The following is a 24,888-nucleotide window of genomic DNA, read 5'->3' on the forward strand; positions in this document are numbered from 1 at the left end:
ATCATACACAGAAGTTGCTTGATTCAAAATTAAACAGTTGTCACAGATTTCTCCCAGTATCAGGATCTTATAAATTCACTGAAATATCAAAGTACTTCTTTAACCTTTGTTTAATACTTGTTAACACATGGGAACAATTTCACAAAATAACAGAAGGTAAGAAAAATATGGAATATTGCTAACCAGGTGCCCATTTTTCATAAAGCTATTTTAAATTTTGGAGCATTATTTTAAATAATGCTTTCCACTAACTGTCCAAAAGATAAATGGAGATACTGATAGATACATGAATGTTAGCACCAGCGAGTTTAACCATCTTTAAGTACTTAACTGTCAGTATCAAACACACCCTACTGAAAAGGTACAGAGGGAATTTTAAAAAATCAGTGAGAAGGGTGGATGCATTTTAATTTGAAAGGCAGTGGAGCACAAATGAAATGAAAGAAACTCATAAGCATTTATGTACAAGTTATTACAGGATTTAAGGGATGACAATTTTTATGTAGATTTGTCAAAGCTGCAGATGGTGAATGTGCTAGTTAACTGCCCTTATTGAAAGTGTGAATGTAATACAGTTCTATCTGAATACCTGTGATGATGCTTCCCATCAGTAGGCCTTCTTTTCAGATGTTGACAAAAGCACCAGCCATGGACAGCAGAACAGAATATGCTGTGCTAATTGCTTGCTTCATTTTTGTTAAAAGCTAAAAAAACCTACATTTATTCAACCTGGACAAAAAAAAAAAAAGCTGGAAGAAGACAAACTCAGGTACTGTTGTTACACATACGAGGAGGGACGTGAAATTCGCTGGGTTTTGGAGTGTTGGAATATGCTTGTCTGTTCCTTTATACATCTGCTTAATTTTGCCCCAATTTTTACTGAGCAACTTGCAAACTTAAGAGTTTAATAGATCTGGTCCCTCACATGGGTGTGAGCCATCCAGAACTTGGCACATTTTCACCTGTAACACAGCTTTGTATTTTCACTTGTTCCTCTTGTGTTGTGAGTGTTCTCCCCTTCTGGTATGCTGGAAAGCTAGGGAAGCTGTCCGAGCTAAATGCAGAAAACAATGTGGGCTTCTGAAGAGATGTGGGGGTAGACATACACAGAGCCAGTGGAGGGGGTGAGAGTCTGACTGAGCAGGTAATTTGGAAGAAAATGACAGATCTGGGAATCATTAAATGTGATTGGGAGAGTGACAATAAACAATGTGGCAGAATGAAAGAGATTGGGGCAAAAGCCAAAACCTGACGTAATAAGTGTGAACACCTGGACAGAGTAAGTGGGGTAGGAGATGATAAAAGGGTGAAGGAGAAAAAGAAGTGTATTGCTTGTGGAGCATGCACAGAGCTTGTGCAAGGCATCTGTGAAAGAATGGTGAGTAGATATCCTGCTGGCCGAGTGATTCAAAGAAGGGATTTGGAGAAGCAAATTGAATCAGAAGTTGAAAAGAAGGGTAGTTTGTGCTGGCAGAATGACAAGCTGCAGGTGAAGAAGTGGTCAGGTGGAGCTGGGGATTGTCAGATAAAGGACTGAGGAAAGCCTGTTCAGGGTTTGCTGTACTGCAGACAGGAATACAAACCAGAAATTTAGGCATGGCAACATGGAAAGAAAAAAAGGAAGGAGCAGAACAAAATGGAGGGATGATCAAGAAAGATTCAGGCATAAAAGAAACTGACCTGAAAAGATGGATGCCCATGACAGCAGTGATTCTTACTGCTAAGGATCATGGACAGGGGAGGACAGTGCTGGTTTAGGCTTGACTGCTAGAGGTCATCATACTCTGTTCACTGATTATTCAATTTAGCCAGTAAGTGAATTTGATTATTCTCCTGCTTGACTAAATCCGCTCATTCATTATTCAAATGTAATGTGCACTATATTAAGTGTTCATGCTCTCATACAGCTTTGAACTATTAAAAAACCAACTAATTCACCAGACTGTTTAGTGCCACTTTTGAGTTTTGCCTGTAGAAGTGTTAGCAGCCATAATGAGGAAAAGAGTCACCTTTTTCCATCAAGTAGACTAAACTCCTGACACTGCAGAACCACAGCATATCTGTGCTATTGAAGTCTCCATGAAACTCATTCAGTAAAACAGTTTTCTCTGATGCTGGATCACTGAGAATTTAACAAATTTCCTCTATCAACAGATGTTCCATCAGTTCAAAATACAGAGGAGATATGGGTATAGGAGAGTTTAATTTGCAAGCATGTTTTGGAAACCTGGGATGCTACATGTGAAGGTTTTACTTCTAAAGCAGTTGTCTCCATTTGAAGTTGAATACTTGAAGTTTAGAAGGTGTCAGAGCTGTAGACTGGCTGTACAATCATAATTTCCTTACATACTTACCATTCAGCTTATAATCACTCTCTGCCTCTCATCTCTCTTTGTCTTCTGTGAGACTATTCTCTTTCTGCCCAGGCTGGGCGTGTTTTAGTGTCAGGTGTGTGTAGTGAAAAATCAGTCCTGATTCTTGAAAGAATAAATCAAGAATGAATGTGCTTCAAGAAGTATTATAATTTAGACAGCTGAATACAGCCTTTAGGAACAGAATTTAATTTTTTTTTTCCCTGGAGAATTCATTCATATGTGGTTGCAGGCAAGCTGAGTGTTACAAATCCACCCATTTTATAGAAAGGAGCATCAGAAAAATCCAGCGATCAGCGTGAGTGTTCTGCTAACCAGTTTGCTTGCTTGTACTTGAAATCAGTGAGAACTCTGAGCCTTTGAGTGTACTTTCTGAAGTAAAGTTTAGGCCTCTCATAACTATTCTTTTGTCCCACCCTCCAAAAAATTAATATTTCTGTCTATAATATCACTTTGACTTCAATTTGTGATCTCTAAAATGATGATAATTCAGGAAACTCTTGTTAAAATGGTTTCTAAAGGAAAAATAGATTGTAGTCAGACACTAAAAATTGTCCTTTTTGGACCTTACTTAGTGTCTTCTAATATTTTTCTTGTAAACTTTTATGTTTTGTCTTAATCTACACTTTATTCTGGTGGAGGCATTAAAATAATAAACAAAACAGAATACATTATCAAAGGTTTATTAGAAAATAATTTAAAACTTTTTCATGTCTGGATTTTCAGACTATTCAGTTATTGAAGTTTAGATTTACTTGATTTTTCTGAACAAAGGAGATAAAAGTAGTATCTCATCAAAAGTATGCTTAAAGGTATACTAGATACTGGTAAAGCAGGTTTTTAAAATTCTTTTTACTCTTCTTTTCAAAGCCTATTAGATAATTTTCCAAGCTGTATTTAACCTCCCTCTTTAGTGAATTGATTTGCTGGTGACATTAACAGCATCTTTTCTTCAGTGCAACACAATCAATATGAGTTTTTTCTTTCATTTTTTCTCCATCTGTTGACTTTTTTTTCCCCCTTTTCCTCTATGGTTTTCTCTTTTCCACTGACTTTTCATTCAACTGGAAGCTTCACGGTAATTGTGGTGTGGTTGCTTGTCTGTGGTGACATCCGTAACTGAGCTTTGTGCCGTGGGAACACAGAGAATATATGGTTTTCAGACTCAGCATTTGTAGCCGTATATTGAGCTGTTCCTGCTGCCAGATTCTTAGGGACCACCACAAGAAGAGGGAGGGAAGGGTTTCAAGAACCACCCACAGTGTCTATATGCCTTTGCTTTAGGAAGCATGGATATAATTAAGTCTTCCTTTTAGCTGTGCTGAGAAAAATGTTTCAATGAAAAAATATATTTGTGTATATATATATGTGGATTGGATATATGCATTGATTACCAGCTGTTGAAAACACGGTGTAAAGAGCACCGTCAAAAGAACAGGTTGAATAATGACATTAAAAGGTTGATAGTGAAAATGGTCTTTGTAAAATGCTGTGTCAATATTATTTTGGACTTTTATAGACTGTGGGTAACTGTTTAGAATACTGTATTTTATTTAAATTAGCTTATGAAACTATTTATTCAAGGCTTTTATTGTTCATTGAAGTACTGTAAAAAATGAAAAATTTGAACTGTTATTATCCCAACCCATACTTTTCTGTCTCTCCTCAAACTTGTCCTTTATTCAATTTTATATATATACATAATCATATTGTTTTAAAATATATATATTTATGTCTGTAATTTTTTTTCTGCTTAATGAGTTCTGTACAGTGCTCTCACCTTTCTGGATTGCTAAATAGTTTCATCTGCTTAAGCTGGTAATCAGAGAAAAACTGGTTGACAAAAGACTTTGTTACGGGTGTTGTTATACCAAAAGCAAAGAGTGGCTTCTGTTTAGAGTCCATCCTCTTAACTGTTCAGATTGCAAAGTGTTGGCTTTATCTTCTCTTGTCCTCAATCACTGCAGTGGAGTTGGAGCATTGTGCACAGTAGTTGGGAACCCATTTGTCAAAATATGTATCAAGCATTTCAAACATTAGTAGTAATGGTCAGAAAGTGTAAAGAAAAGCAATGGAATTAGAACAAGCACTAAGAAGCCAGTGTAGTTCTTAAAACTATTGGCAATTACATTAATTATCTTGACTGTAAAGGATACCCTGTTTTTCTAAAGCAACAATGAGAATGCCTGTCTTTGTTAGCAGCAAACACAGAATCATAGAATGATTTGGGTTGGAAGGGGTCTTAAAGCTCATCTAGTTCCAACCCCACTGCCATGTGCAGGGGCACCTTCCACTATCCCAGGTTGCTCAGGGCCCCATCCAACCTGGCTTTGAACACTTCCAGGGATGGGGCATCCACAGCTTCTCTGCACGTCCTGTGCCACTGTCTCGCCACCGGCTGAGTGAGGAATTTATTCCTAATATCTAATTTAAACCTACCCTCTTTCAGTTTAAAGCCATTTCCCTTTTTCCTATCACTTTCATGCCTTGTAGAAGATCCCTCTCCAGCACTCTTGTAGGCCTCCTTTAGGTGCTGGAAACTTTTAAGGATTCTAAGAATAAGGAAATGTTCAGAGAACCTTCAAGGAAGATGCACTTATTTTCACTTTGTATTACTCCTCCTGCAGTACTGTGCAGCACTTTCTTCCAGAAGGGAAAATTAGAACTGATCTAATATAACCCTCTCTAATTTTGTGTCTGAGTAAGTATTTAGACAGCAAGTGTGTTAAATCATCTGTTTTCTCATCAGCTGAATATTTTCTCTTTTACATGGTCCTTATTTAGCTGCTTCATAGGCAGTGGTTGTGGTGATGTGGCAACAGAAACAGTAAGACCAGGTTAACATCTTCCATTGAGCATTGATACATTTCATTTGTTTCAGTTATTTTCTTTGTTCTGGTCTTCCTGTGTTAGCATAAAGTTTGAGAAGCAATGAAGTCCTTCTTGTCATGTTTAATAAATATTAAAACCAGTATTTTCAAACTAATCCAATAATCACTTCTTCTGTATTGTAGTCTGCTGTAGTCTTTCTTTAAGGCATGTCATATTTTTGTGTTTAGTTACTGAACTGTATTTTATCAGTTACACAGCTGTTCATAAATTAAAGTTACCTCAGTCTGAAATTTTACTATGGATAAACCTATATTGTGTATTAGTATATTTTTATTTACTGTATTTCCATGATTATTGTTTAATTCAGTTTGTCTAAAGGCTGCAGACCTTAGCTGATTTCCTAACAGGAACAGATATAGTTCTCTGGGGTAGTCAACAGTCACTTCTGCTCTTGTTAGTTTTTTCTTTTTGCTTTCTATCTTTTTGTCCTGTGGTGTTCTATTATCTAGACTTCAGTTTTCTAGAGGTTACCAGCAAATTTCTGTATCACTGGATACAAAAATCTAAGATATTTTGACACCTAGGGACTGTGCCTCTCTATCAGCAGTCTTCCATTTCCCAGTTTCTCTTGCTTTTCATTTGTCCTCCAAGATGACCAGTGTCCTCATTAGTTACTCAGGGAAGTCAGCATGAAGTCGCCCTTGTCATTCACCGTTTTACACTCTTGAAGTTTTACATATATCCTTTCCAGCCAACAGTCCAAAATCCTTCAGCTTTGCTTCTCGTAGACTGTGCATCGTGTAGTTTTGAATCTAAGCTCGTGACAGGTGGCTTTTTTTATTTTAATATGAGACACCCATTCATGAGTGTTTAGAATCAGGGTTAGGATCAGATTATTCTGATTATTCATGCTGCAGCCTGTAAACTCATTGTATGATCTTTTTTCCTATGCTTGTGGATGCCACTTGCACAGAGAAAAGTTGGTTCTTTAACTGGACAGTTCTTGTGTGGTGAAGTGCAATTGTCTGCAGTAGTTCCAGTTCCAGGAAATTAGGCAGTCATTTAAATAACTTCAGAGTTATTGGTATTGGTGGAAAGATTTAGTGGACTATGCAGGAACAGGCTGAGATAAAGCTTGGTATTGCTTGTGGTCTCTTATACTGTGTGGTTGAAGTTTCTATGCAGGTAAGGGAGAGCGGATGTTAAGACCATGTTGTTGCCTGCAACTATAGCATAAGGAAACATACCTGATATAATAGAACATGTTACTTACGAGTATTCTTCCTCAAACTGATGAATAACAAAATTATCCATCCCTGAAAGAGATAGTGCCATGGTGACTCTCCCCTGCTGTCTAAAATTCTTAGTTTTACTCAGATTAGGCGGATTAGGCCACCTGTTTACAACAACATTGTTGTTTATGACAGATAATAAAATTAAGTGTTATCTATCTGTTGCTTCAAGGAAGCCATGCTGTGTTTCCCCATGATTTTCTGTATCTGGTGATAGCATTGCTGTTGCTAATTAAAGGGCCTTTTTTTCCAGAAGTAATATCAGTTCTGAATATCAGCGTTTATCAAATTGAAAAAAAAAAAGTGAATAACTCACAACTATTGAAAAAAAATATTTTGGTTAGTGCACTTTTATGAAGTTCCTGTAAATGAACATCTTAATACTGTAAACAGTTTGTTCAGAAATGGTGACTCATCTTATTAGGAGAAAGGGAGGAACACAGTATAATCTTACATAACTACAAAGCAGCAACTGCAAGGGGAAACAGTGTTGAGTTCAACAGAATGCTTTGAAGAGGCAAAGGGTTAAAATGATAGAAAACAGAGTTCTGGGGAGGGAAAGACTTTTCCTCTTCCCCACCAGAAATTTAAGACATTGGGCATAATGCAAAGATAAAAACTGTGTAATGCAAAAGAAAGCAGTTTTCTTGCACTGCTATCATGTCTAAACAATTCTGGATACAATTTTAATTTGCTAGTGTTGTTGAAGTCTTCATAAAACTTGTTTTGATTTTTGTCTCATGCTTTCTTGAAGGCTCAAATGGTAAACATTTGGACATAATGACGCAAACAGTAGGCTATCAATCATTCCCAGTTTTCACAGCATTGTTGTTCATTCAGAAAAGCTGCGTGAACTGACCTCTTTCTAAAGCAGTGTCATTAGTTCTTTCAGAAATAAAACAAGGATCAAAAAGACTTTCAGGATTTTTCTCTTAATACTTGCTGTACTGAATGATTTTGTAAAATTAGGGATCAACTGTTTTCAATTAACTCTCAGCTTTTTTTAATGTATAATGTATGAGAGACTACATATTAATTGTTTTTGTTCTCCCTCAGTTTTTTAAGCATTGACTTCCAGTAAATTAGTTAAACAGAAAATTGAATTTAGATTAGATTTGCCATGTGGACTCCTAATTTTGATACAAATGAGAAATTGTGCAATAGAAGGAGGTAAATTTATGCAGTGTGAATGTCTTTGGATAGACATGAAATATGACTGGGCTTGCTCCGCCTGAGGTCAGAATTAGCTTGACATGGGGTTTACTGTGGGAATTGGAGCAGCACAGCACTATCCCATTCCTTGCTGCTTCTCTGGTGAGCAAACTGAGGAAGTCTTTGCTCCCCATGTCTAACTAGTAAGTCTGATTGCATGTGCTCTCTGCAGACTGGTCTGCTTTTCAGTGTTGTGGAGGTACAGTGCTGAAATACTTTCCCAGGTCACCTAAATTTAAAAATATAATAAGCCCTGGGCAGTTTTAGACACTTTATTAGCCACACTTTCATCCCACATGTCTGTGAGAGTATTGTGAAGGGTTAGAGGTCTTGTAGAGTGCGGGTGTACTAAAAGATGGTTAAAAGCTTGCTAGTGATACAAATTCTAGACCACTGTCTCCTCTGCTGTGGGAGTCATCTTGCAGGCCACAACTGACCTTCAGACCACTGCTTAAGCTGTTCCGCCCTCCTTGCGTCCTTGACTCAGTGGTGCTTTCCGTGTTGGAGGAGGTCATCCTGTACTTCTCCTTTCTGGTGTGAGTCATTATTTGTGCCTGTTATCTTTTCCTAACTTGACCATCTGCTTGGATTATCCTTCTGCGTCTGACTTTCAACTTACTGCCAACTTCTTGATTTTTGCTTTTTTTTATACCCACAAACACCTACCTGCCCCAGTTGCCTTTTTTTAAGTTGAAGTGGAAACTTTTTTTTCTGTGTTCAAATTGCATACCTTTTGATTTAGTAGTCCTTTTTGATCAAAAGGGGTTGAAGTCCAGAGGTTGGCTTGAGATTGTAGAATTAATAGTCATGACTATAAAATGAATTAATACAGATTTAATTTGTCATTACCACATGGAAAGGTACAGATAATCTGAGAAAAAATGTGGCAGCTGTGCTTCTTGTTAGCCATCTTCATTTCTAAACAAACTCTTTACGTGATCAGAGAGGGCTTCTGTTGTGTGCAGAATGTTCTGGCTCACTTGCTCCTAAAAGGAAACGTAGTGGGTGTGTGGGGCTAGTTGTGATCTTTCTGCGTACAGTTTCTTGGGAAACACTGAACACAGCTTGGTTTTAAGGGTTTCTCTAACTCTACCTCAATTGACTACAAGGATTATCCATCTGGTAGCTTATGTGTGGTTTCCTCCTTTCCTGTTGGCAAATGGTATGAAATTTACTAAGTCCAAATGCCAAGATTCTGCACTTAGGACAGAGTAGCGCGGAGCACAGATGTAAACTGGAAGAGGAGTAGCTGGAGAGCAGACCTGCAGAAAAGGGTCTGGGGATGCTGGCCAGTGGCAGACTCAGTATGAGGCTGTGGTGTATCCTGGCAGCCAAGAGAGCAAACCACATCCTGGGGTGCATCAAGCACAGCACAGTCAGTAAGAAGAAGTGATTATCCCACTGTATTCAGCATTGGTGCAGCCTCACCTGGAGTGCTGTGTGCAGTTCTGGGTCCCACAATGTAAGGCTGTTAAGGTACTCAAGTGCCTCCATAGGGGAGCAACAAAACTGGTGAGGGGGCTGGAAGGCATGTCCTGTGAGGAGCAGCTTCCTGAGGAAGTGGAGAGGGAGGCTAAGTTCTTCCCCGAGTGTCTGATGATAAGACATGCAGCTCAAAGCTGCACTGGGGAGGTTTAGACTGGACCTTGTGAAGCATTTCTTTACCATGAGTGTGGTCAAACGCCAGAACAGTTTTCTAGAGAGGTGGGCAATGCTCCAAGCCTGTCAGTGTTTGAGGCATTTGCACAATGCCCTTAATGACATACTCTAATTTTTGGCCAGCCCTAGATTTCTCAGGCAGTTGGATGAGATGATCGTTGTAGGTCCCTTCCAACTGCCACAGTCTATTCTAGTCTACTCTTTCCTGTTGTATCCAGCAACTTTGCTAACATCACAAGAGCAATGTGCTGTTTCTTTGTGACTTAGAAGTGGTTTAAGGGCATGCACAGGCACGCACATACAGAATGGTAGACTGTATGAAGAGGTACAGCAAATAGGGAAATAATCCTGTTTCTCGGACAAGCCTTTGGAAATTTGTTCATCTTCAGCTGAATTTGTTCTGCCGGCCACCCAATAAGTTTTATTAGTATCAGACTCCAGACTATTCTCTTTAAATTAGTCAAAAGGCCAATGACTTTATTCAGACACAACAAGAAGTTTTTTAAGTCTATCATTAACAGTAGTATTATGAAATGGAGAAAGTAAAATCCTCCACAGAGCAAAAGAACTTCTTCAAAATTTAGCTTATTCTGTTTAAAAATCACAAGCCAGCATTTCTAAAATGCTCTCCAGAAGTGAGCTGAGGTTTTTCATCCTAGAATAATAGTCTGCTCTTCCCAGGAACATCAGTGTCCTACCACCAATTTCCTGACTGAGTGCTGCTTAGATTTGGAAATCTAGGCAGTTAAGAAAACATTGTGGAAAATTACTGACAGAAAATCTGCCTGATTTCTAGTCATCTGCTATGTATATGAGTTTTAGGAGAACTGTTGGGATCAAAGTGTCTTGACAGTGTGTTTGGTTGTGTTGAATTTTCAGTTTTAAAATGAGTATCTTTTGTGTTTTAGGAGGAGACCACAGGTTCCTTATGCACTGTATACACATTGCAGTGTGTTCCCACAGAATTTATCACTTAGATAAAAGATGAGTGAAGAGAGACACAAAAGAAGGAGAAATTAAGAGGCACAGAAGGGTGATGTGGCTTGTACCTGGTGACACTGAGGTCAGTAGCAGAGTTAAGAATTGGATTTTTTTTTTTGAGTTGTGATCGAAATTAGTCTGTCTTACTCCAGAGGCCACAGAGGTCACTCAGTATGAGTAAAGAAACCCAAACCAAACCTTCCTTCTTGTTTCTCATATATCCTCGCTTGCAGAAATAAGCATGTCAGCAATAGCTGAAGTACACGAAGTACATAGATTTATGGGATATTTCTTATGGTTAGTTTCACAGAAAATGTGACAATGCCTTTAGTGCTGTAATTAGTGCAAGAGTAACTGGAGATCTGGGTCTATCAAAACTTCCAGGAGACAGTAATAAACCTCTGTGAAGATCCACAATGTGAAGTTCTCAACCAGGATGCTGCAGCCTGCAGACAGATTTAAATGATGTGATCTCAGGGTTTTTATTTATACTAGTAAACAGAAGTGGGCTAGAACATGTGTTATTTGTGCTGTAAGACTATTGGCAGTTCTTTGGCATAATTTTGGTCAAGATATATTAATATTCTACCAGAAAATTTGGGCAGGGTTCATGGATTAACAGTCTGGGGTCTATTCTCAATAGGCAGTAGAAAGGGGCAAATAATTTAGCTGAGTTGTTCCCTGGCATTTGCCCTTAAGTTCAAAGAGTAGGTTCTGGCCCATTTTTAAAACTATATCTATACCTTTAAATTAGATGTATGTACTGTGTCTTTGGGGATTGATTGAGTAAAATCATTCCTGTCTTCCTTGCATCTCTCTTTTAGTCTGGTTCTATTTTGCGTTGATGCATATAAGTATATGCATCAGGATAAAAATCAGATTTTTCTAGGAGATAAACTTCTTATAGGGCTGGAAAAAAATAGAACCTGCAAAACTAAAGGACCTACAAAAATAATCAGGAGGAAAACAGCAGCTTTACCAGTAATGTAAAGGAGAATAATCCACTATGTGTCCTACTCTCTTTAAGGATTCAGCAGCACTTGCTAACACTAGTTGTCCCCTGCTTGAATACCCCATTTTAATCGGAAATTTTAATAACTTAACAATCAGTGGATTAACAGTGGATAACTTTATATTTTACTTTGCACCTGTAGCCACTTGGAGAATATCTGTTAAAAATAGAGGTGAAACTTTTCCTTATGCTGAAGCTAAAATCTTATGCAGTGGTTTGGCTTGTGTACAGGAGGTGCTACAGTAAGTGAAGATTTGAATGCACTTGTACTCCTTGTCCTTTTTCCAGATGGTATCATCACCACATTTACAATGGCAAAATGCAGCAGGTGTCTACACTTTGCCAGACTTCACTATGTTCAGTGTCTTTGTGCAAGCTGTCGCCAGCCATTTAAGCCAAGAAGCCAACTTGGCTTAAATATGTGAACCAGATACACAAATAGATGCCCTCCTGACACTTGTGATGTTGGGCATCAATATCCTCAGATGGAGAGGTGGCTGTAAACCCAGTTCTTTTTAGTGTTGCGAGCTAATGCAGCCAAATTTGTGGTAATTAATTTCAGACCTGTGTATATTTGTCTACACAGCTAATGATTCCTAGTAATCTTGCTAACTAATTAATGATAATAACATAGCAAATTTTGTTTGTAAATGCTGTATGTTTGTGTTGTAAGCTTTATGGATCTATTTTTCTACTATAAAGTGGAAAAATATTTTCTGAACTCTAAATTAAAAATATTTAGGTTATGAGTCAAACTCTCATTAAAAATAAAGATTATATTATAGTCTATCAGCTTTGCAGCTAACTGTCTTAATATTTTGGAATGGAAAAGCTAAAAAGAAGTTTTGATGAAAACTTTCTTCCAATTTTAACTCTGACCAGGTAGCTGTTTTGAGAAGAGGTTGTTATTTTTTTAGTGTTCAGTGTATAGTCCTGCAGGTAATCCATTACTCCTTTCACCACTCATTCCTGAATTTTTCAGTGCTAGATTCTTTAATTTTACTGTGGTAGAGATCTCTAAATACTTTAGTCTACTAGCTGTTCAAAAGAACTTACAGTACATGTACCAAAAAGAAGGTATTTCATGTGTGCTAATTCTACAATGTGCTCATTACAGAATTTATTTTTCGATGAGTAAGGGCCGGAAGACACTAATGTAAGTATTTTAGCAAGGGTTTGTATTTCTCTGATAAACAGCACTCCCCTTCTGTTTGTGATCACAGGATGAAAGCTCTCTAAGCTTGTATATGTACATTTTTACTGCTACATCATGTAGTTTGCTCTTAAGATTGAGATCTCATTCCCCAGGAAGCATTTCTGTCTAAGATTAATTGCCCTTTTAAAATCAGTGTTTGATGTATTCCTTTGGCTATATCCTGACTCGCTTTAACCCTCTTTGACCTGACCCCACTGACTATTACCGCCATGGCTGGAGCAGAAATCCTTCAGCCTGATGTATGCAGTACAGACTTGAGCCTGTGGTTTTTCACATCAATGGATTCAATTAGCTGACTTTTTACTGATCAGCTTAGCAGAGGTTGAAGAATTTGTCAGGTGTGGAACAAAACTGTCCATACTTTGAATATAATTGAATAGCTCATTTCAGTTTTCCCATGTAGTTTGCTTATGAAATTGTTTATTTTGTTAAATATCATAATAATATTCTTGGAAGTAGCATTTTTAAAAAGGAAAAACCAGTTTATTTTTCTCTAGTTAAATAGGGGAAGGCACAAAACATGAAATAACAGCCATTAAGCCTTGAATCTGTATGTGTCGCTTATCACTCTTCAGCCAAATGGTTTTAAACAGTAATTATGTCCCAATGTCCACTTTTGAATTTGATGTATTAAACTGGGCAAATAAACTAGCAATTAGCATTATGGCTTGAAAACAAGTGAATGTGCTGGTCTCTTCTGTATTGAGAGTGATTTTTCAGAAACAGTAATCCTTCTGTGCTTTGGTAGGAATAGGTCATCATTTGATTAGCTGAAAAGTTCTTCATAAAAGATGGACGGCCATTAGGATCACAGAATATTTGCAGGCATGATGTGAATTATAGTAACTTGAAAATGAAGTAAACTTGAGGTTGAAAGTTCAAGAATGCCATTAAAAACCTTTAAAAGTGCATGAATGTGCATATGCTTAGGGGATATATAATATGATTGCATAGAGAATTTGTTATTTAATTGTTTGGCATAATAGTATTTTGAAACAATGACATTATAAAAGTTCTCACAAACTGTTAGTAACAAGGTCTTTTACAGGAAATTGATTTGCTTTAGACCAAACTTTGTAGAGATAAATCTTTATCAAATGTGACATTTGGTGTTGTGGGTTTTTTTTCCAAGAATCACATTGATCATGTTTCGCTCCCTAACTGTATAGAGAGAGAGTCCTGATTTCTGAAGGTCAGTTTTACACTGTTTGGAGGGAAGGGCAGCCTCAAATCTAATTAAGGGCATAGTGCATAAAAGGGTTAACTTCTGGTAAGTCAAGATGCCTGCTGTTCAAAAAAGCTACACAACTCTTAAAAGTGATTTAGCTCTCCTTCAACAATGGAAAACATAGCATGGACAAGTTGGCCTCAATTTGTCACGCATTCAAGTGTTTATCTTTTAATGCATACCCTGCCTGTTCGTCATGTATCTAAATGTGATGTGTGCTTGCTTGTTACATGGAAAAGCAGCACGATTTACACTGAACTTTCTCACTTCATTCACATGTGAATGGCCAAATTTAATACATTGAAGAAAATGGGTTTGTAAGCCTCAGCTGCTAACCCCAGCCTTTTATAAACTACCACAGGTTTATTGCTAGTTCAAAGATGAGGCTAAGACACTGATACTAAAGAAGAAGTGTTATAAGAATATTCCCTGGGAGTTCAGTCTTACCCTTTTTTTATTCTGCCTGAAGAATGGGAAGATGGGAAGCATCTTTGGCCTTGTAAGGTTTTCTATAAGATATCAGATTTTTAAGAAAAGTATTTTAGTGTTCTGTCATAAATTAGTTTGGGACTTATTCCAAGAACCCCATTAAAAAAACTTCTATGAAATATACAAGAATAAAATAATTTAAAAGCAACAACAGCAAAGTTTAGTTAAGTAAAGCTTAACCTATTTCCACCCTCTATCTGCTTTTCCATTGAGCTGCATGAAGTCTTTTACAAAAGGAAAAGTTTCCTTGTCTTGCATGGTGTTACTGTCAGTGTTAACTGTTTTGGGAAATTGTTAAAAATAGTCTGCTCAGGCTTAGTCTGCTTATAGATGTTTCAGGCCTAATTCACTTCCTCTAAAAATTTTTTGAGTGCACTAGAAAAAAGGTTTTCTAGTTCATTTACATGCTTTCTGGCTCATATGAGGTTAGAAGTGTAAGCCAAGTTCTCATATGCTGCTCTAAAGCATCATAAACTTTTACTTGTGGTGATTACTTTAATCTGATTTTTTTTTTTGCTATGTTTCAAAAATGTGGCTATCTAACCTGATGATAGACTTGAGGTAAAAGGTGACAGGAAATAACAAGAGAGAAAAATTGCATGGAAAATAAAATTATGAATGGGGTGATGCCAAGTATTTGATTTCATCTCAGTATTTAGTGATATTTAATGTATGGTGGTAATATTGCATATAATAATATTGCACTTCTGTTTGGGGGATAGAGAAGGCTGGATGGTGCCTGGGATAATCCAAGTAATGTAATCATATAAGAACTGTGACAAAGAAAGTTCTTTTTTAGAGATCTGTGACTTGACTCCGTTAAGTCACAGATCTCTAAATTCAAGTTGAGGTGTTTATACCACGAGAAGATCATGAAGATACCAGCCAACTGGCCTGTGTCAAAACCATGTAAAGAAGTAGAGCAATAATTAAAGCTAAATTAGTGGATATGGATTTAATATCAGTCCATATTTATATCTTGCCTGGAGCTGGGCTTTTGTAGTCAGATACTCTGCAAGAATAGAGTTCACTGAAGTTGATACAGGTCTAGTTCTATGATAGCATTTTAGACAAGGAGTTCTTATGAGGGGCTCTGGTAAGATGACATGAAGGCACTCTAAGGATTAAATTGAGAAAATATGAGCAACAAAACACTTCAGGATTGAGAGACTGATGTTTCTAACTTTTAATTTTGGAGAAGAATTTAAAGAATTGACTTAGTTAGAAAAGATATGTTGAACACTCCTGTTATCTGCAGGTTGTTCAGTAAAGTATTAAAAATTAATATTAATTTTAAAAGATATTTTAAAACAAAATAGAAAGTTGTAGCTTTTATTTACCATACCCCAAACTGGAAACAGACACTTAGGAAAACAATGACCTTCAGTTTGAGCAATTGAACTCATGTTACTACTAAATGGCTAAAATGAGTGATATTGTCTAGTTGCAGATAGTTAAACAAATGTATATCATGGTTTATTTTATATTCATGTCGGGCAGTTCGAGTCTATTCAGGAACTGTCATTCTTATTCTCCAAACCACATCTTGTGTTTGGAACAATTCTTATTTCAGACACAGAATCATTTTCAGAAAGAAATTTGTACTGAATAATGCACTGACCTTGTATTTCTGTGGGTGAGTTCTTCACCTGAAGTCAGCTTCAGTGGCTTTCCCCAGTGCTGGTGAGATATGTAGGCAGGAAGGAAAAGTCAGTCCTGTGCTTTCATGTCACATATCAGCATCTAAAATTTTTGAGGTCAGAGGAACCTTTTGTTGTGGCTAGGCTATTGTAGAGTTGGCTTTGCAGAACTCTTCGTGTGTTCTTGCTCTTGGTCAGAGGATACTGAACAGCATAGCTGCTGATGTGATCCAGTGTATCATCTGTTTGTCTCCTGAAACTGATCATCATTCCAAATTTGGGAGAGGACGAGAATAAGGATTTTGGTACTTTGTGTGGTTGAAGTGAGGTTAAAAGCATGTTAAGATTGCTATGGAAAATGACTCACTTGAAGCAATAGAGCCTACTGCTGTGGCAAGCAGGGTTGTTTTTGCACAAGATGGAATTCACAGGATAGTAAGGACAGCCTGGGATAAGCTGGTTGAAATAGGCTAGTGTGAAGCTTCTGAAAGCTCATAAGATTTTATTCCTAGTTCAAAAATTCTAAATGCTAACTAAAAAAGAGCCCTGCTCAATTGAACACATAGTAAGCTTAGACCTTGAAGTTATAGTTTAAGTATGAAATACTTGGTTTTAGTAAAGAGAACATGTTTGCTGTCTGAAGTACTTACGCTGGGTTCATTCGGAGAGCAGAATATCATTTGGCCATGAGATTGCACCAAAATCAACTTTTTATGCACTTCCCATGAAATTACTTAGGTATTAAGCTCTTGTTAGTACTCAGCTGATTAAGTACAATTTTTTTTCAGTGTACAAATTTATTTTTCTGTTTGATCCCTTTATATTGAGGTTGTCATTACTGTGGAATCAGAACACCTCACCGTGTTTCTGTATCTTGGTCACTATTACACATACACATGCCAGAAAGTGATTGCAGATGTTCCAGTTCGATTGGAGTTAATGAATGGAAAAGATGGAAAAGCCTGTAATAGTATGTGTTAGTTTCTAATACTTTTTTTAAAGGTACTGGCGAAAAGTAAAGCATGAATATTTAATTTATACATGGGTTTAATTTATACATGGTTTTAATTTATTCTGTAGCTATGGTTGCTCACTGAGCAAATAAATATTTTTGCCATGAATTAAAAAATATATGGTATCTGCTTATAGTAAGTACTACAGAAGTGATATGAAAATGTTCATAAATGCTCCTTAGCCTAATTTTTTGTTGCATTTTATGAACACATGTTTTTTTTGTAGCACACACAATGAAAATAATTGTGAAGCTTGTTTTGTTGTAAATGGTATCCTGTCTTCATCAATTTTAATATTAGACATTGGAACTGTTTGGACAGGTTACTGATAAATGAGGTAGATGCTCTTTTTCAAGTTTCAGGGCTAACAAATTAAACCATTGCCAACTTTATTGAGGTCTGAGGGTTTTTAGAGATGCAACTTATGTAAAAGTGCAAAAAGTGAAGTACATTCATCAAATATTTGTCTCTTTTCTGCAACCAGTGCTGAAGTTACTGGTGGAGAATTTTTGTAGACTGTGAGGCTTGTCGGGGGCTGTCTTGTTTCTGTATGTCCTAGAATTTCCAACCTGAGGTGCCTAGAGAGGGGAAGAATAACTTCAGCACTGGCCAGTGCTTTCCTACCACATGTAGTTCCAAATTAGAGCAGTCTTTTAATTTGCTTACTAATACAGAATAATCTTTTGTAAATAAGTGCATAGTTGCATGTGTGATCCTTAGTGCTAGACCAGAGGCCTAGCTTCCAAGAAGGAAATTTTCACTTTTGCTTACTGGAGATTTAGCCTTGCCCAGCTTTGGCTTCAGGCTTTCAAAACTGGGTCAGCAATATCTTTCAGTAACAAACTTAGTGGTTGCACACTACATTACCCACACAGAGCACATTACTGAAAGCTATGTTTCTGTAAGTAATTTCCTAAGAGATCCTACAGAGGTAGATAAAATCTTTCCAGTGAAGGTGTTGGTGTGTCTCTTCAGATTCAGAGATGTCTGAGGCACCAGGTGCTGAGCATACACTGTTCTCCTGCCAGATAATCTGAGGAGCTGAAGAAAGGGGGAGGAAAGCAGCCACACCATAGTCACAAAAAGAAAATTCTGCTCCTTATAATGCTGTCCCAAGATGAGTTTTCCTACAATATGACATAGCCTATTGTCAGGAATACCTTTAGTATCATGTCTCCAGAGCATATGATATATTCTGAAGATAAGTAACCAAATGTCTATGGCCCACTTCACAGCTGGAAAAGCTGGCATCCAGTTATGTTACTATTAAAATACTGCTACTGCATGAAACTTGATTGTGTTTACTCCTTATACATTTTTGTGTCCTTGTCTATAGTCCTGTGGCCTTGTACATAGAAGAAATGCTTTGTTTGCCCCTAATTTGAAGTACCGGGTTCTATTTGCTTTTTTAGGGTTATAAAGCAAATTTTATAAGTGGTGCTGCCCCTGACTACAGGCAGATTCTAGGACTTGCTATGCAGAGAACTTGCATGCTGAGGATTCTAATTGAGTACTCCAGGGGCACTTTTGCTAAAGCCTGAATATCTTGTATTGTCTATGGGTTAAGGGATTTAAGCCTGCTAAATTGCTCTTACAGGTGATTGCTTGAGGCCACAAATCAGAAGGGAGGTATTTCATCCACTAAAGAATTTTAAGTGGTACATCACAGATGTAGTCTGGCTAGAGGAGCTGTCTCGTGTAGGTGAAAGAGACTATGTCTTTGCAGCACTGGTTACTTATCTGGGTAAAAACTGGCTGAAGCAAGTACCTGTGACAGAGGCAGTGCGTTCTCACTGTTCTGCTCTCAGGCACTTGAATCTGTCTCAAAACGAAACCAATCCTTTATGTCATCTTCAGGTCTTTCAAATAATAATGTAAGTCAGTAGAAAAATTTATTTAGATGAATCAGTGCTCATGTGCAGCAATCTGAATTGGTGCTGAATAAGCTAATTTTCCTATTACTGAGTGGAGTAGTTTACAAGCAACAGCGTATGTAGCTGAAGGAAAGAGAAAAACATTCTGTGTGATACCATGACGTGGCACATCTTCCCACCTTCTCTGAAGGCTACAGATTTTCTTGTTTGTTCTTCCACTGTGTTTCGCTGATTCCTGGATATTGAGAGGTTTTAAAGGAAGCTGGGGATTAGCAACAGTGAATATTGTAGTTATGGCATTCTCCTTAAAGAAGAGAGAGTGGGCTCAAGCTGCCTCAGGTTGAGGAGGGCTTTGAGTCACTCTCAAGGACTCACTTGAGATGCAACAGGCCACTCTCTCTTGCTTCCTTCAAGCAGATGCCTATCTGCAAAAGAGAGTCCTTTGCCAATATTTTCTTGTAGGGGTTTCCTCATCAGGAGCATGGAGCCACCTTATAGGTGACAGAAGAGCAGATCTCTTCTTAAGCCCTTACTTCAGAGGTTCTTGTTTCTCTCCATTTTCTGTACAGAGCTGGAAACCCCTTCTGAGTTTACATTATGTGATTCATTAGCACGGGTCTGGTCAAGGCTTAAAGTGTTGCAGCCTTGAGTTAGGATCTAATTTAAGTGAGGTGAATATCTCAAATATGTCTTAGTACGAAACACGTAAGCATCGTTACTTACCTTCTGGAGATGGAATATTGTTCAGTTTTACCAAAAAGCATTACCATCTGTGCTTAGAGCTTGCCTCTAGTAATTTGAGGGGGGTACAGTACCTTCTCTATTGATACAGCTCCACAAGGAAAGCAGTAAAAAAAAACTTTAATCGTGGGATGACCTCTCTTATAGATTACTTAATTGGTTTTCAGGGATTTTCTTTTTTTTTTTGGTTTTTTTTTTTGTTTGTTTTTTTTTTTTTTGTGTGTTTTTTTTTTTTTTTTTTTTTTTTTTTTTTTTTTTTGGGTTTTTTTTTGTTTTTGTTTTTGTTTTTTTTTTGTAAATAGCAAAACAGTGTTACTTGAGCATCACTTCAGTAATATAGAAGCACTCTGATTTTAAGTAGCACTATAAAAACTTAGAAAACAGAGATTGCTATGTTTTTATTTTTGTTGTATTTCCACTTCATCTTTGCAGCAAAGCAAAAAAAAAAAAAAATCTTAGGTCATGTAATAAGTAACATACAACTCGGTTCTGACAGGATTTTAAGAGGACAAAAAAAGTTGATGAAGTTACTGGAAAATCTGAAATAGTGTTTTTGAGGAAATCCTGTTTATTTTTTCACTACATTACTGAACATTGTAGAAATGGTATTGACAGTAATGATATCATCAGGTCTGGACCCTTGCACTGCAGATTAACAGAGCTATTTACCCTAATTTTCACAGGCATTTTCCAATGATATAGAGTGGCATTACTTTGTAATTAGGTAGTTTAAATTTTATACCAGTTATTTAAATACATGTTGTGTTTAGGAATGTGTACACTTTGTAGCTGCATTTTGTCAGTTTAGAAAAGCTTCTTGTGATCATAGAATGTGGGATGGGGAAGAAGAGGACAGCAGTTGGTGTGTCAAGATGCATCTAAAATCATGGAAAGAAAATATTTTGTAAATCTAGTAATCTGTTGTATCTCTAAAACAGGTGGATGAAGTTTTCATGATAGCTAACAAACAATTCAGGACTCAGATCACAGTGGAAATGGATAATAATTAGCTGTTGATAAAATAAGAATATTTTTCAGTAATAGTTTTAGTGTGTTTGCTGTTGGCAACCTTTTGCTACAAAAAGTAGACAAGAGTCTATATGAGAGAGACTCTGATTTATAATCGGATGTGTGATGGAAAACATGAAAGTTGAGGAAAGTTTGGGTAAATGTGCCTTAAGTGAGAGTTTGTGGTTCCTAGTAACAAAAGGAGAGAAGAATGTTGAAGTAAAAACAATGGATTTTGTGAAAGAAGGCTGCAGTAAATACAGAATTGGGAGATAAGATCTCTTCAGTCAAGCCTCAAGGGGAAAAGGAATTAAGGAGAAGTGATGCTTTGTCAGAGATAATACTAAAGCACAAACAATGCTAATGCAGAGATTTAGATTTTAATTAAACTGGTAAATTCTTCATTGACCTCTGAGGCTTTCTCAGTTTGCCAAGGAACAGAATAAAAGACTTGTATGAGAAAGGGACAAAGCTGGGTAAGGAACAAGGAAGGAGACATCAAGATTACCTGCACTTCATTTTTAAGCAAGAGTAGGCACATGCACACATACAGTTGCACAGTAATGGAAGAGCCAAAGAAAATGTTTATCACTTATAAGCCTTTCTTCTAATGGCAAGAAAATTATACTGGGGTTCTAAAGCTTTTAATCTTATTTTTTGCAAGTTTGGGCTAAAAAAGTAAGATGCATTCTGTCATCTGGTTTTATGTAAATTAGTTGTTTCTGAAAATTAAATAATACTATGAAACATTAAGAAAAAGTCACTAACTCACACCAATTTAAGGAATGGCATAGGTAGGTTTTCCTTTTAAAGTGTTAAATTTGGAGGTTACTTAAAAATATTTAGATGTTCCCTACCATCTAAGAAGAAAGAAAACTGATGTAAATGAATGAATGCACTGGGTTTCTGAGATCTTTTCTTTGGGAGTTAATTCTTTTGACACTCTGACTGGTAGTGTTTCAGCCCAATAAATACCTGTTTTGGCTAGAAATACCAGAAGCTGGTTTTTAAATGATGTGCTTTGTTCTTCAGACTTGTCTGCAATAAAACCAGAAACCAGTAAGTGTTTATGCTTAATTTAGTGTGATAATGTGTGTATTATGCCATTTAGAGAATCAAGACTTTGAACAGAATATACCATATGTAGGTAACAAGTAACAAAATTATAATGCTTTATTTTAAGCAAACATAACTGTCTGCTCTTGCAGGAAGAATTATTACTGGCATAAAGTCAACTGCATGTTTAGGGTTATTTTTTTACCAGCTGTGTGGGCATAGGTAGCTGGTTATACTACAAACTTCTTCAGGCAGCTGTCAAATCATTTTGACTACCAAATAAATGTGATATCATCTGTGTTATAAAATAGCAATTACACTACAACTGGGGCTGCTGAATGCAAGAACCAGTAATGGTACCTACACTTCTAGATTCTGCTCTCTTCCATGCAGCTCTTGGTGAGGATGGTGGTTTGTTCTGTAATAAAAACACTGGAGGGGGACATAAAATGCCAATTAGTGAATGCAGTAATACTTTTGAGTACTGAATGGGGATTTCACTGTGGTAGGTCCGTGTGAGAATGCCATAGTATAGAATAAAATGCATGAAAGGTCACTGCCTACTTTTCCCCCCCCAACCATTATTTGAAGCATATTTCATATGCTTTTCTCATCCCTTGTCTCTGAAAAAAAATTCATTTTTTGTTGTTTTAGTTCATGTCATGACTGTTATGTCAGTTGCTTTAGCTGGTTCCCATCATGTGAATCAAAGGATCAAAGTACTTGCATCCTCCGGGACAAGTATAAATAAAAAGAATTGAAATATTCTTAGAAAATACTCTTGTTATACTGGGAATAATTTGCTAACTTTGCTTTTCCAAGAGATGAAACTAAGTGAGAAAAAGCCAGTGCCAACTCTGCCTTCGGAGTAACTCTGAAATATTGCTAGTAATTTATTTATTCTTAGCAAAACCAACTTAATTCAGGAATAATACACGTATTATATTAAACATAGTCCAGCTCTTTCAGGAGATCACAGTATTAAGAATACAACTTACCAGTATGTTTTAGGAAGCTCAACATTTTAAGCATGATCTGTGTAAAATTCATATGCCTTACAGCTGGGTGAGATGGATGTGCCTTAACTGGGTTGACAACAAGCTGGGATCACTGTAGGGTTAAAAAAAACCTCTCTTGCAACTAGTAAAGAAAAGTGGTACTTTCATTAAGTTTTACTTAATTCCAGTTTTGTCTTGGAATTAATTTTAACTTGAAGGTTCTGTTTTAGATTATACAAATCTCAGCTTTCTCCACACTGATATTGCCTACTTTTCATTCTGTTAAATGTTCAACTCTGTAACACCAATTATATCTACTGTAAATTAAGTATGAGTAAATGTTTAATCTTCCTGTGAACTTTGAATGGTATACTAGTGGTTTCTCTTTTTCTTTGAATTAGATGGAGAGCAGAAGACTCAAGTGATGATTCATGGAATTGAGCCAATGCTGGAAACACCCATTCAGTGGCTAAGTGAACATATGAGCTATCCAGATAATTTTCTCCACATTAGTATCATTCCCCGACCTACTGATTGAAACTCAGCTATGTTGCTATGAGGATCATTCTCTGGAAGCTGGAATTCTAAGGGCATGTCAACTTCTTGCTTCTGTCAGTCTTGACAGAGACAGCCTGACCAGAAAAAAAGAAACCAACAAAAAGCCGAAACAAAACAAGAAGTCCTCACTGCTGTAAGCCAAACAGGAAGAGAGATCCTATCATCAGATAAGGGCAATTGGGCTGATCTTATTTTGCATCACTGCTGCGTTTGTTCACCGCTGTAATTAAATCAGTTGCGATATGAAAGAATTTACAGGACTTCTGCAAGTCTGCTGTTTTCTTGTAAAATATAATGAAGCTGAAACTGTCAGCCGAAGAGCAAATGGAAATATTCCACTTGATTGTATTTCTGATTAACAAATAAACAGGGCTGTTTCCTAAAGAGGTAGTGTTTCAGCTTTGAGGGTGGAAACATTGGTTTTAATTTTCTAGAAAGTTAGACTCTGAGAGATTTGGTTACCAATAGCTTTTTGTAAAAGATCAAATTACTGTAAATCCATCTTTCCTTAATGAGAAGTTCATGTTTACAGTATATGTATTGGTATGCAAATGATCTTTTAACTTTGATAACAAGCAGTGAGAGATTTTAAAGTAAGCCCATGAGCATGTTTTGTCAGTTAAAAACATGCACAACTTAATAATTACAAATACTCTTGATTTGTATGCTGTCACTGAATACTCCAGTGTGTTTATTATTCAAACCAGTTTTCATAGACTAGCAACAATGTAGGATAATTTGTCTCAGGATTTGTCATGGCATTTCTTTGTGCTCATCTAGTTTTTTTTTCTTTAAGAATATATTTTCTTAATTTACTTTAAGAAGTTTGTTTTTTTTTTAAAAAAAAAAAAGATACACGGTGTTGTGAACAGGATTGTATCCTGCTGTTTATTCCCATAGACTAGGAAACAGTTAAATCATAGAATAATGAACAGATTGCTTTTTAATGATTTTGAATTTTGGAAAGCTGAGGCTTTTCCAAGCTGATACTTTCTTACATCTGTGGTCCCTGTGCAATCAGTCCACAATTTGGAATCTTCTAATCTCATTGCACAGATTCTTTCTTAGTGTAGCAGATGTATTTTTACATTATTGGATCATTTTGGTTTCTAAATGTTTGTTACTATTGCAGATGCTACTCAAACTCTACCAGTTTTTTTTTGTGTTACACTAAATTCATCAAACTCTGTGCTCTATTGCTTTGTCTGCAGTTTGTGGCTGTTTGTGGCACAAAACTATGTTTATAGTAGACATATTATCCAATCTGTCAAATATTATCCAATATAAAGAAAGCATGATATTTTTCTTTCAAAAATAGTGGCTGTCGAAGCTCCTACTCACAGACTTGGCTTGTAAATGTCCCAGTAATTCCCAGTGCTGTTCCCATTCGTTCCCATGCTCCCTTCATGGCAGGATACTTACCTGTATCTGAAAAAAAGAAAATGAGAATCAGCCAAATGAACAAAAACCTCTTTCTGAATCTAGAGGGGAAGGATCTCCATGGGTGAGGATAGGGTTGAGGCTAAGAAGAACCCTGAGGGCAGAAAAAATCTGTAGACAGATTAGATACTGTTTTAAATGTTAATGAGGAAATAGCATTAAGGAAATGGAAGGGTAAAGGTACTAATGAAACAAACCTATGCTGTATTCTGCAGGACATGAAAAATTTTTAAAACAAAACAAACCATGCTGGTCTGTGTTTATGCA

The 24,888-nt window shown here is 36.8% G+C and overlaps 1 protein-coding gene and 1 long non-coding RNA gene across 7 annotated transcripts in view; one reads left to right on the forward strand and one right to left on the reverse strand.

Moving 5' to 3' along the window:
• The window catches only part of ATG5 (autophagy related 5), a 70,733-nt gene extending 46,717 nt beyond the window's left edge, over positions 1–24,016 (forward strand). For 3 of the 6 annotated variants that reach the window (XM_053938831.1, XM_053938832.1, XM_053938830.1), the window contains one exon: positions 23,025–24,016. In XM_053938831.1, coding sequence (XP_053794806.1) covers positions 23,025–23,161 — 137 coding nt within the window. In that variant the 3' untranslated portion in view covers positions 23,162–24,016. Of the gene's footprint in view, positions 1–10,275; positions 10,431–12,477; positions 12,517–23,024 lie in introns of all 6 variants that reach the window. The other 3 variants (XR_008430112.1, XR_008430113.1, XM_053938833.1) reach the window with 3 other exon arrangements.
• LOC128785937 (uncharacterized) lies at positions 8,528–9,537 on the reverse strand. The gene is made up of 4 exons (XR_008430114.1): positions 9,374–9,537; positions 9,137–9,260; positions 8,802–8,857; positions 8,528–8,694 (listed from the first exon to the last, which is right to left on the reverse strand). It is a non-coding gene; the product is annotated as an uncharacterized LOC128785937 (long non-coding RNA).
• Positions 24,017–24,888: the final 872 nt, after the last annotated feature.

The sequence above is a fragment of the Vidua chalybeata genome, chromosome 3, assembly GCF_026979565.1.
Source record: "Vidua chalybeata isolate OUT-0048 chromosome 3, bVidCha1 merged haplotype, whole genome shotgun sequence".
Taxonomy (NCBI): domain Eukaryota; kingdom Metazoa; phylum Chordata; class Aves; order Passeriformes; family Viduidae; genus Vidua; species Vidua chalybeata.